At 38.7% G+C, this 12,182-nt stretch overlaps 1 protein-coding gene across 6 annotated transcripts in view; it reads left to right on the top strand.

The window, feature by feature from the left end:
• The window catches only part of ELAVL4 (ELAV like RNA binding protein 4), a 64,797-nt gene extending 53,350 nt beyond the window's left edge, over positions 1-11,447 (top strand). For all 6 annotated transcript variants that reach the window (XM_038144446.1, XM_038144445.1, XM_038144450.1 and 3 more), the window contains exons 4-7: positions 1,582-1,735; positions 2,082-2,307; positions 3,706-3,744; positions 7,965-11,447. In XM_038144446.1, the coding sequence (XP_038000374.1) occupies positions 1,582-1,735; positions 2,082-2,307; positions 3,706-3,744; positions 7,965-8,292 (747 nt within the window). In that variant the 3' untranslated portion in view covers positions 8,293-11,447. The remainder of the gene's footprint in view (positions 1-1,581; positions 1,736-2,081; positions 2,308-3,705; positions 3,745-7,964) is intronic.
• Positions 11,448-12,182: the final 735 nt, after the last annotated feature.

Below are 12,182 nucleotides of genomic sequence, written 5' to 3'. Positions count from 1 at the left end.
GAGCCTTGTTACATAAAGTGGTGCCATCCATGCATGTTCTGGTCCTGGGTCCATCAGAGAGCTGTACAGGACCAGCAGGGAAGTGATGGAAATGCTGCACCCCATCAGGAGCTCGTGGGCTGTGGCACAAAATAATTTCTGCCTCAATGTCCTTCTCCCTTTCAGCACCTGAAGGTTTCTCCTCTTCTCATGTCTGCTTGAGCCTTTGTGCTGTGCGCCTGAGCTTGCCTCCATTGATGCAAATATTTTATCTAACCTCTATTTCATATTTCTTTCCCTGAAACTTCCACCTCCTCTCCCCAGCCTTCTCTGTAAATGTTAGATTTAAAAGGTTATGGACAAACATGTAAGTTAGAAAGAAATTGCCAAAAAGCTTAAAATGTAGACTCTTTAGAGTTTGTCTGCTATTATGCAGAGAAGATTGTGGAAGCAAATATTAGTCATTAACATAATTTTCTGTGTTGAGTCAACATCTATTTTTAGGTGTGGAGCGCTTAAAGACAACTCTTTGACACATAAAACACATAGACATCCATTTGACATCATCTGTGTTCAGGCTGAGGCTCGGGAAGAGGGGAAGACAATTGCTGAATGTATTGTATTTGTGAAGGGAACCCCCCCACTTCCTTCTTAGACACATTTTAAGATGTAATGCAGGAGAGTACTGATCTGTTTATATTGAAATAAATCAAAATGAAGTGCAGAATATTCTGCTTGGGTTCCAGTACTTTTTCAGATGTGCTGCAAAGTAATTCATGAACTGTGCTGAATATTTGCCATTAGGCTTTATCCAGGAAGTGTTTTTATTATGTTAAATGTGTTTATTCTAAATGTATATATTATTTCAAAAGTGCAGAAGGCTTTTTATGCACCTATTATAATTATAAATCTGATTCATAGGTAGAAGAGCAGTTAAGAAGCTTAAATTAGTAATTTTCCAACAGCACACATGCAGTGCCACAGCTAGATTTTCTTGTTTGCTTGGTCATAATATTTTATGGTCTGGTTCTGGGCTTTATAATGCAAGGGAACTTCTCGTGATAAATTGCAGATCCGACAATGAGTGTCAGTCTACAGCTCCCTGAGCAGATGTTCATTTAGTCTAATTTCACCAGTACTTTACTGTTCATCCAGAACAGATCTTGCCAGCTCAGGATGCAAACACAAAGAGAGAGAGCACAAAAGATCGCTCTGCAAATAACCTGATCTGTTTCAGACACTCGGAGGGGGAAAAGAGAAACATGCAGGAACTTCAGCGTGCGGGGCTGGTTACGGCAAATCATCCACACACCCACACCCGTGGGGGCAAATTTACAAAATTCCCCATGCGTGGGAAGGTGCACATTAATCCACCTCTGAACAATGGGTATTTTATCACTGCACTTCAGAACCCTTGTGTCTGCTTTAAGGTCTCTGCAGCTCTTCCTTTGTTCCTCCAGCCTTTCCTGGCTCTGCTGGTTTCACAGAACAGGTCCTGTCTGAACTGCAGGGTTATGTCTTGTGAAAGAACAGAACATTATCTGTCCGAAATGCCAAGGGTGGCTGTAGTTCACTAACACTCCTCTCCTTTTCTCTCCCTAGGTGTCATATGCCCGTCCAAGTTCAGCCTCCATCCGGGATGCGAACTTGTATGTCAGCGGCCTTCCCAAAACCATGACCCAGAAAGAATTAGAGCAGTTATTCTCACAATATGGGCGCATCATCACCTCACGGATTCTGGTTGATCAAGTCACAGGTTAAAAGAAAACTTTTCTTGATAAGTGCATGTTTTTTTTGGAAGTGGCAAAATTGCAAATGTCTGCGGCTGGGTTTTTGTGACTTCTAGTGTAAAATGCAATGCCTGTTTCCTTATAAATGTAACTAGAGGTAAAACTGCTGCCTCTTTAATCAGGGACTTTGAAAATACAGGATATTGTTTACTTAAAATCATTGGCATTGGGAAGAGGATTTTTCTTTACAGGACTTTTCTTAATTTGCAAACCACATATTGTGTGAAGTTGAACCCAACATTCAGTTTGCTCGTTGCATAAATGAGGCTGTTCCTACGAATATTCATCTCTTCACATGTTTTTACTTCCCAGGGGTTTCTCGAGGTGTGGGATTTATCCGTTTTGATAAGAGAATAGAGGCAGAAGAAGCCATAAAGGGACTAAATGGCCAGAAGCCTAGTGGTGCTACAGAACCAATTACTGTGAAGTTTGCCAATAACCCCAGCCAGAAAACAAGCCAGGCACTCCTTTCACAGCTGTATCAGTCTCCCAACAGACGCTACCCTGGACCACTTCACCACCAGGCTCAGAGATTCAGGTAATTACCTGGAAAAGAACTGAGGTTCCACCAGCGACAACGATGTGGGGCAGGTGCTGTGCAGGAAAATATGCTTTAGTTGCGTAGGCTGACCTGATTTTGTTTGTAAAATTAAATATTCTTTCCTGGAGAATGAGGAGGAAAATCTGCTGACAGCAGTAGTCATGTTGTATTTACTAAAACAGCTGAAGTACTGTACAATCAGATCTCATGAAGGCTCACAGAAAAAGGGAGGACAGAATAGAGTTACTCTGGTAATCAAATGAGCAGTGACTGTCCTGTTCTTTCTCTCTTTTTGGGTAATGCTTTTATTTTCTGCTGTATTACTACAGTTTTGATGCAGCTTAGACTTTGATGTTAATGACAGTGGATTGGTAGCAGGAAAAAAAGCTGAGTCTGTCCCAGTCAGCAGGAGTATCATTAAATTTATTAGCCTGAGATATCTGCTCTTAGTATAAAGAGCCCTTGTATTAGTCTTTGGTGTGAGTCTTCAGATGCTTTTGGGGATTTTTTATGCTTTGCATTCTGAATATACTGTTGCCATCTGATGCATAAGGCAGAGTTAGCAATATGTGATGTTCCTGTTACTTTCATACTTAATAGTTCTCAGGCAACCCGGCTTTCAAATGAAAAAGTCTGCCTTCAAGAAAGAAAACTTGGACATATTTGCATAACTGAGTTGCACACTGGCTTTAGAGAATTATTCAGGAGTAATTTTAGTTTGTCAGAGATGAAAAGTGCTAATGAATTAAAGATCATAAAAAGTCAGTCATTGGATACATTAAATTTACACTTGTTTTTGTGTCTTTGGCGTGCAGCTGTGTCCATTGAGGTTATCACTGAATCATTCCATGGACAGAAGGACTTTATTGTGCTGCCATGGAAAGCAGATGATTATATTCTGCAAAATTTGGTGGTCAATTTAGATTGACATGTCATGAAGGATTAATGCTAAATATATGTAATAAAATGGGGAGAATGTATTATACTAAAGCAAATTATCAAGAAGTTTTCCAATTCCAGCAGTTTTGGACTTAATATTTTATTTTTAAGTTAACTATAAATATAAGGTGAGCAGTTGAATTACAAAAAAAAAGGTTGAATTATTAAAAAAAAAAAAAGACAAATCCTAAGTGCATTTTTTAAAAGCAAGCTCTGGAGGTTAAGCTTTTCTCTAGACTCTAGACAAGTTTAAAAAAGGTTTTTAAATGCTCTGGTGGAAATTTAAGCACAACCTCAGACTTAACAAAGCAGGCCGGGAGTTGTTAGGCTCCTTAGATGTGTGGGAAACTTGTTGAACGTTTCTTCTTTGAAAATGGAACACTATTAATAATAGTTCCATTGAGCGATCTTGCCATCTGTGAGACATTAACCCAAAGACCCTCCTTCTCTTTTCAGGCTGGACAATTTGCTTAATATGGCCTATGGCGTAAAGAGGTAATTAGAATTCCACAGATTGCCAGATGTCCGTGTTGGCACAGATTGGTGCTACAATTTATTTTTTTTTTAATTCACTAACTTTATTTTTTTTATCCCTTCTTTTCTTCCACCAGCATGTCAAATTCTTTTTAAGTTTGGACTTCAGTTGGTTTTGTTACTTTAAAGGCCTCACGCACAAGTTCTGTGGGGTTTTTCAACCTTTTTTTATTTACAGGTGGGCTTCTCAAATGGTTTAGGTGCCACAGCTACAAGCATTGAAATTGCAGTTGCTCTGCTAAGTGGTGCTTTTTCTGGAATCAAAACTATTAACTTGAATTTTTAACAAATCTCTGATCTGATAATGGAAAATTTAAGTCAAAAATCAGAATTAGGCTGCTGTTGTCTCTCACGGTTAAGACCATCTTTCTCCCGCATCTGACATCATAAGTTTGACTTGAAAATACAGCTGTGTGCACCTCAATCAGCCCAAAGTTTCTTTTGTTACAGGTTTAATACTTTGAATTTTTTTTTTCAGTCCTTGAAATTTATTTTTTGTTTGTTTAAAATAGCTGTGTGTTTGTATGTGCACGCATGTGTGAAAGCTCAGCTGATCTGTCAACATTTCTGCTGTTCCATGAGTATGTTTGGTAGCTGAAATGAGATGATGTGTTGTTAGTGTTTCTTTTAATGGCAACATCAGCATAAGCAATGCTTGCAGCAGAACAAAGGTGTAGTCTTATTCCTGATGTTACCCTAAGATGTCCAGATTAAGATGAGAAAGTACTACTTAATCTTCTGAAATGGTCTACTCACCACACTTGAAAATTACTTGAGCTTTTTTTTGAAGCTCATCCTCTAAAAAGGTCTGGTAAGTATATCTTTACAGTAGCTAGTAGCAGACCGTAAGGTGGGGTTTAACCCCTCAGTAACTCAGTACAGCTCTGAACTCTTGAGTACTCACAAGAGCAAAGTCAAACCAGAGCTTCTCCCCAGCAGCAGCAGTGCTGGTGTTCATGGGCACGTTGGTTGTGTCGGGATATCCTCAGTGGTGATGGGGATACAGTGAGTCAGAACCCCCTGCCTCATTTTCCCCGACAGCCCTTCTCCTGTTTTCTCCCACCTTATTTGTTCCTTGATATCTTGTCAGAAACATGGAAACACGCCCAATTGAGTGTCTGTCCAGGTGCAGGTCAGTGTCAGAAGGATGGGTTTGTTCTGGGAGGTTTCCCTGGGTTTTTGCTGCTGCTGCTCCTTTGCTGGAATTGGGCTGGCGTGTGGTGCCAGGATAGGCTTAGCCTGAGCAGAGGAAAAGAGCAATTACCTGCCTTTATGGGTTATACATCTGCTTTCTCAACATTGTCTGCAGCGTTACTTTGAAAACACAGCAGTGTTCAAAGTCATTTTGCAGGCATCTTAAATTAGTTCTTATCTCCTCTCAGCAAACCTTGGCAATTGTACCTGCACTAGCAAAACCTGAATTTATAGGTGCAGGGTCTCAAAAAATACCACACTGATAATTTCTGAAGCTGCTTCAGAAACAGAAGATTGGCTCTCCCTGTGCTAACTGTGTGATACTGATGGAAAATGAGACATGCTGATGTGGAAAAAAGGTTTTATTGAGGCTAATTTCAGATCACTTGCTAGAAGCAAAGCTCCTTATGTGATAGGTGATCTTGTATTTGTGTCAATACACTTGCACCAGTTTCGTGCATGTTTTGTTGGATTTACAGCAGCTGCTGTGCTCATGGCACATAAATAGTAGAAAGCTGCATAGCTCCTAAAGGTTTCCAGGGAAAAGCTGCTCTCCAGTCAACTGTAGGAAACTTTAACCCTTTGCATCTGGGCAGCATTTCTTTAAAATGCAAGGGCTTATAATGCATCGTGACAGGCCCGGCTTTGCATTGTATGGGTTTTATTTCATCCTTACTTAGAGCATGGTATGAACCTCAGTGTTGTATTTCACATTACATTTAAACATTCCAGAAAAGCAGTGTTTGCTGGCTTATGTATGTTACTGGCACAGTCAGCACTGGCCAGCGATGGGCTTGAAGCCCCATCTTCTAGATTTCAAAATGAGCTGAAGCTGTTGGCTGGTACGAGCCCTGGCTGTGCCTTATTTCCAATCCTTATTTCCACCGGCACTGGAAGGAGCAGTAGAAATTGGCCTTGTCCAGCCTTTCTGTGCTGAACTGTTGTGATAGTGTCACTGGCTTCACTGTGCGGGAGAGAAACTAAAATGTTGAGATAAGGATTTGCAAAAGTGAAGTTGAGTTGGAAAATTGCCATGGATTTTTAATAAACTGTCTGCAAACCTTCCTGAGGATCTGATGCTGTGAGCATTTGTGAACTGCTCATTTACAGCACAGCTACACCCCAGTGATGATCCTCAGCTTAAGATGTATATTCCAAGTGTCTTCTTTTTCCCTGAATATACATAAAAAGTGCTGTCAGGCATCAACAGAACAGTGAGCAACCATCAAGTGTGTAGTTTCCTTTATGGTTATTTAATATACGCTGCATAATACTGTGCAGATTGCGAAATGTGGAAATTATTACAAGTGTAAAAAGTTTTGGAGAGCACAAGAACTCGCTCAGCAGCAGAGTCTCTCCCTCTGCTCCCTCAATCATCGCTCAGAAAATCCTGAGGAATTATTATTCCGTTCTGGTATTGAAACTCATCATATTGAAGGTACACGTGAAACTGGATTTTTAAGACATTTCCTCTGTGCAGTTGTTATTTTAAAACATATCCCAAAGTGTAGCTTCAGAAAGCATGTCAATTTTTTTTCCACACTGATGAAAGGAAAATTATGTTGATCCTGAGGGCTGATACTGCTTAACATCTTCATTAATAACCTGAGTCATGGGCTGTGCTGCTCCCTCCTCGCATTAGCGGGTGACACTAAATTGGTGAGGAGCAGGGGCTGTCACTGCTGCTGGCCATGGCTGCCACCAGGGAGACCTTGGAAACATGGTCTGCAGGAACATGCTGAAATTCAGGAAAGGCAAATGTAGAGTTTAGCCCCTGACTGCTGCCTTCAGCTGCCTACAAGGGGCTTTAGAAAGAAGGTGAAGCCAAGTTTTTTGCGGAGGTCAGACGCAGGAGGACAAGAATCAGCAGTGACAGGCTGCAGCAGGGGAAATTCCATTTGAGGAAAAGGGAAACTCATTCGCAGTGAGGATGGAGCCCTGCAGCAGGGGCTGCAGGAGCAGAGTTCCTGTCCTTGGAGATTTCCTAAGCTTCCCTCTGCAGGGCCATGAGCAGCAGGTCTCATTTGGGAAGTTTGCCTTGCTTGGAGCAGGAGGCTGATCAGATCATCTCCATAGATCCTGCCCAGCCTTTGTTATCCCGTGATGGATCTTTGTTCGTAAACACCAGGTTTTATCCGCTCTCTTCCGGATATTCGAGGTGAAGTCCCAAAGGACAGCGAGGGAGAAACAGTAGGGTGCTGTATTGAATTCTGGGAGTTAGTCCCTGCATTGACTTTTTGAAGGACCTAAAGCCTGTAATGGAAATGAAGCCTCACGGTATGAAGGTATCAGTTGATGTGCTTATTAATTGTATTTATGTTCCACTTATTCTACAATTGCTGCATAAACCTTCTTTCATATGTGGCTGGATTTAGGATTCTTTATTACCTGGATTTTTTCCCCAGTGTATGTCAATTAAGGACCATGTTAGGAGGAGAAATAAAATCTACCACTTAGAGACATCTCTCTAATAGTATTTTTAGCTGAAGAAGCTACCATTACAGCTGAATCCTGACAAAGGCATTTCTTATTAATCTTTAAAATAGGTCTTGAAGTTTGCTTGGGATTTTTCACTGCAGACTAGTAGGAGATGATGCATTAGATCTCTGTCCTGAAACTTATATCAGTGCTGGAAATAAGTGGCAAATTTCTACGGGCCCTTTTTACACGAGCTGTTGTTTATCACAGTGTGTGCAGGCCCTCTCTGACTCAGATTGTCCTCAAGCATTTCTTTTCTGAGGTCTTTGTACACATCTAAGCAGGGCTTGTCCTCGGAGGGAGATGCATTCATGCCCAGATTTGGAGATTTTATTTAGCACGGCTCCCCTCCGCTTCAGCAGTAGAGAGCAAGGGTGGCTCTGTGGTCATCTTCCAGGGACAGGATCCAGAACCTTCCGTACCATTGGCTTATTTACTTTAAAGTCTTGGAGCCCTATAGCTCGTGCCAAGAGATATATTTAGAATAGACCCCTCTTTTTGCTCGGTAGGTTTTCTCCGATCACAATTGATGGTATGACGAGCCTTGTGGGAATGAATATCCCTGGTCACACCGGGACTGGATGGTGCATCTTCGTCTACAACTTGTCTCCCGACTCGGATGAGAGCGTGCTGTGGCAGTTGTTTGGTCCCTTCGGAGCGGTCAATAATGTCAAGGTGATCCGTGATTTCAACACCAACAAGTGCAAGGGATTTGGCTTTGTCACCATGACCAACTACGACGAAGCTGCCATGGCCATTGCCAGCCTTAATGGATACCGTTTAGGAGACAGAGTATTGCAAGTTTCCTTTAAAACCAATAAAACCCACAAATCCTGAATTTCATATCCTTACTTACTAAAATATATATATATAAATATATATACGAACAAAACAAAACAAAAAAAAACTCTTCAAGGCTTATATTCAACCATGGACTTTATAAGCCAGTGTTGCCTAAGTATTAAAACATTGGATATCCTGTGAGGAACAGGAAAGGATTTTATAATGCTTAGAAAAAAAAAAAAACCTTTGATGCATTGAATGTTCTTTCATAGCTGTCGTTGTTGAATATAATATACATAGATAACAATGTGCAGGGATTTTTACCCGGCCAGCTAGTTTTACTACCTTCCTTGAAGGTGGGTCTTTTTAAGATGACCATTCACTCATTTGAAAAAATAATAAAACAAAAAACAATTTTTACGAACTAATGGGATTAAAAGCGAGAAAAAAAAGATTTTTGTTTTCTTTTCTGTTTTTTCAAAACATTGATTGAATCAGATTGGTAAACCCCCCACACAAATTAAAGAGGAACAATAAAAATTGCAAAAAGAAGAACATAATTTTGCAACTTTTTTTATTTTTCCTTTTTTCTTTTGTATCATGTGAACTAAACAGTCTTCTGTTAGGGAATGGGGTAACGGGGGATACCTGATGACATAACAATTTAAATAACATTAACAATGTTGCCAAAGAGGTGGTCTCTTTGCTGAAAATGGGTTTCAAGAAAAATCTATTTTTATAAAATATAAAGAATTTTTACAAGAGAATCTGGATTTGAGAAAAAATATTTTGACTGGCTAATTTAGGGGAAATTGACAACTTTGTCATGTTCATACTGCACTGGTAACTTTTTAGAGATCAAGATGTGTGTTTTAAACTGGATTAGTAGATTGTTTTTTGAAGGATGGGCTACAAACAGATGATCTTCGTATCTTTTCATAGCATGTAATAAAAATATTAAATACAGTACGGGAGAGTGTTCTTCCCAGGCACGCAGTTACCCACAGTCAAAACCCAAAAGCAAGGAGATGAGTTGCAAGACGGTTTTTCTTTAAGTCATCAGTATGGGATATCAGCAGAACAAAAGTTAAAAAAATTAATTTTTTGATCAAAAACTTCCTTGGTTTGAGCAGTAGGTGCTACAAAATTATTTACATATCTTAGTATCATAGTTAAATGTAATGTGTTTAGAAAAAAATACATTTGCTTTAAATTTGTTAAGAATTTTCAAATTCACTTTATAGCCCAAGCTAATATAATTGGGCTGTGTTGGCACATTTGGAACACTGTTTATGTTGCTTGAAACACTTATTTATTTAATTGCCGATGTGATGCATATGGCCAAAATCAAATATAGCTAGTTTGGCTAGTCTACTTATTTGTTTACTTAAACTATGGGAAGAAGCATATTATTGTGTCATTTTGTTGTGTGTGTATGTGTATATATAATATAAATATATATATATATAAAGTTATTTTTTCTTTTGGTTAATTTATTATAAGTTGTAACACTTTGCTAGTTTTGTTTGTATATGTCTTAAAATGTTTTCTTATGATACTTAAGTGACAGAGGTATCAAGGTAACTTGTGTAGAAATATTGTTTGATATATTGTCATGTTTGTTGTGAATATTTTTTCTTACTGCACAGTAGAAAAGAAAACAACTGGGTCTTTATTTTAATGTAATTCAGATTGGGGAAAACAGAGCTAAGGGAACAAAATGACTGAGGGGGTGCTCTCCCATGTCCAGTGCACTGATCATTTTAGTATGTTTGTGCTTTGTACGGTTATATATTTAAAACAAAAAAGGGTCATGCTCTTCCCTGAGTACTAGAAACAGTTACTCGCTATGCATAATCTAGTTGATAGTTAAATTTGCTATTGCTTTTCTTGTCTTGTTATATAAAATCTTTTCAATACAAGTTTAGTCTTAATGGTAATAAAACGTTATGGTTATTTATAACTTGTGCTTATTTTGTGCATTTTTTCCATGCTATACCCACTAACTGCATGTAGACTAAGTATTGTTTTTTCACACTGAAGAGGCAAACTTTTGTAGTAGACAAATAACTAAAAGCAAAGGCTGCATCATAATTTTATCAGTTTTTTACTTTAACAATGTTAGATTTTAGTTTAAAGGAACACTCATTCAATGTTCAGGGAAACCTTTATACATCATCTGCTATGAATGAGCGCAGTTTGCTGGGAAAGTTTTGATGCATTTGCTAAGCATTAGTGGGGAAGGCATGTCAGAATCTTTTCTCTACGATGTGTTTTACTATCTGAATAATAATAATAATTTAAAAAATCTTTCTTAGGACCAGGCAGTTGTATACTTTAGTTATAATGAATGACTTCATGTTAACCTTGCTAGTTTAGATCATTTCTGAGGGAAAGTATTGTAAATGTTTTTTTCATAACCTTGTTGTGTTTGAATTATTTGTACTTTAATTGTCCAGACAATAAATGAAAGTGTGTAGAATGGCTATGGACTTTCCACCTTTTTAAGTGTGTTCAGATGTTTTAGTGTTCCCAGCCGCACCTCAGCTGAGGTAGAGGTTTAGTCTCTGATTCCAGAAGCAAGGTCTTCAAGAGAGAAACGTTCTAGTCAAACCAGATTGAGCATATTCATGATTTGTTTTTCCTTCCGAAGGCCAGAAAGAATCGGCCGTTTAATTTAAGATGTTGAACACCAAATACCAAACTGTAACTTTCATTTATTTGAATGTGGAAGATGCTGAAGGGTTTCTACTATATACAGTATTTTTACACAATGAAAATATTAACTCAGTCAATATCAACACTTTAAATCATAGTGAGCAAATTTCAGTGATAACAGTTTTTAAGCCATCATTTAGTTTGACTTTTCTATGAATATGCTATGAATGTCATGCAATATGAAACAGTGTACATATTGTCTGATGTACAACAGTATATATGATCACATTCCAAATTTGATTCTTTTCACCATGTGTTATAACTAGAGTTGATACTTCTTTCAGTTGACTTGTTTGAATCTCATTAATACAAATATTCACTTCATGTTTATGTTCTGTAACATTCACTAATTGAGAATATGTACCTTGTAAAACTGCAGCATTGAATTTCGTAACTGAGATTAGGAAACTCTATCAGAGGGCTGGATGGACTGTGTGGTTCTTCAGCTCCTTCACCTATTAATAAACTCGTGTTTTTGTGAGATTAAGTTACCATGTTGGTTATAATAATTAATTTCAAGCCACAGAATGTTTGTTCTTAAATTTACAGCTTGCTTAATTCATCCTTAAATCCACCTCACCATGCCGTAGTAAAAAGCAGAAGTGGTTAATTTGGTCTGTTTAAAGACTTGGCTCTGAAAAACATCATCCTTCCATCTACCTATATATGTATATACACATATTTTGATCATATACATATATATACACTTTACAACGTGCATCCGCCCATTTTAAAAAACCCCTGCACTTTCCATTTAAGAAAGTGATATTTTATAACCAGCACTACTATGGTCCTGTCTGCTTTATAGCATTTGTTAGGGCTGTCACCTAATTTTTCTGCAGTCGTTCCTTCAGAAAGCAGTGAGACCAAAACCACTGTATGGAACACAGAACACAGCTGGCACTGGGGCCGGTTTTGATTATCTCCACACTTCCACTTAAGGGTTGGCTCCTTGTCTTTACATCTCACACGGAACCTGTTTCTCCATTCAGCAGCTTGGTGAGCTGAAGCACACCTGTAACATCAGAGAAAGGACTCTGCTACCTTTAGGGATCTGGGATGCAGAGTTCAGTCCCCCTTCTGAGGGCATCACGAATGGGAAAAGGATAAAAACAGTCTGAGACAGGTTCCTCCTATGGGAGCATTTTCAGAAAGTTTTACTGAAACACAGTTTCTGCCCAGCTGGGATCAGAACCACATTTCACTAACACACATTCAAAGTAATC

The sequence above is a fragment of the Motacilla alba genome, chromosome 8, assembly GCF_015832195.1.
Source record: "Motacilla alba alba isolate MOTALB_02 chromosome 8, Motacilla_alba_V1.0_pri, whole genome shotgun sequence".
In the NCBI taxonomy this organism is placed as follows: domain Eukaryota; kingdom Metazoa; phylum Chordata; class Aves; order Passeriformes; family Motacillidae; genus Motacilla; species Motacilla alba.
Note: the sequence above shows the minus strand (reverse complement) of the source record. Positions and strands in the feature narration are given on the sequence as shown.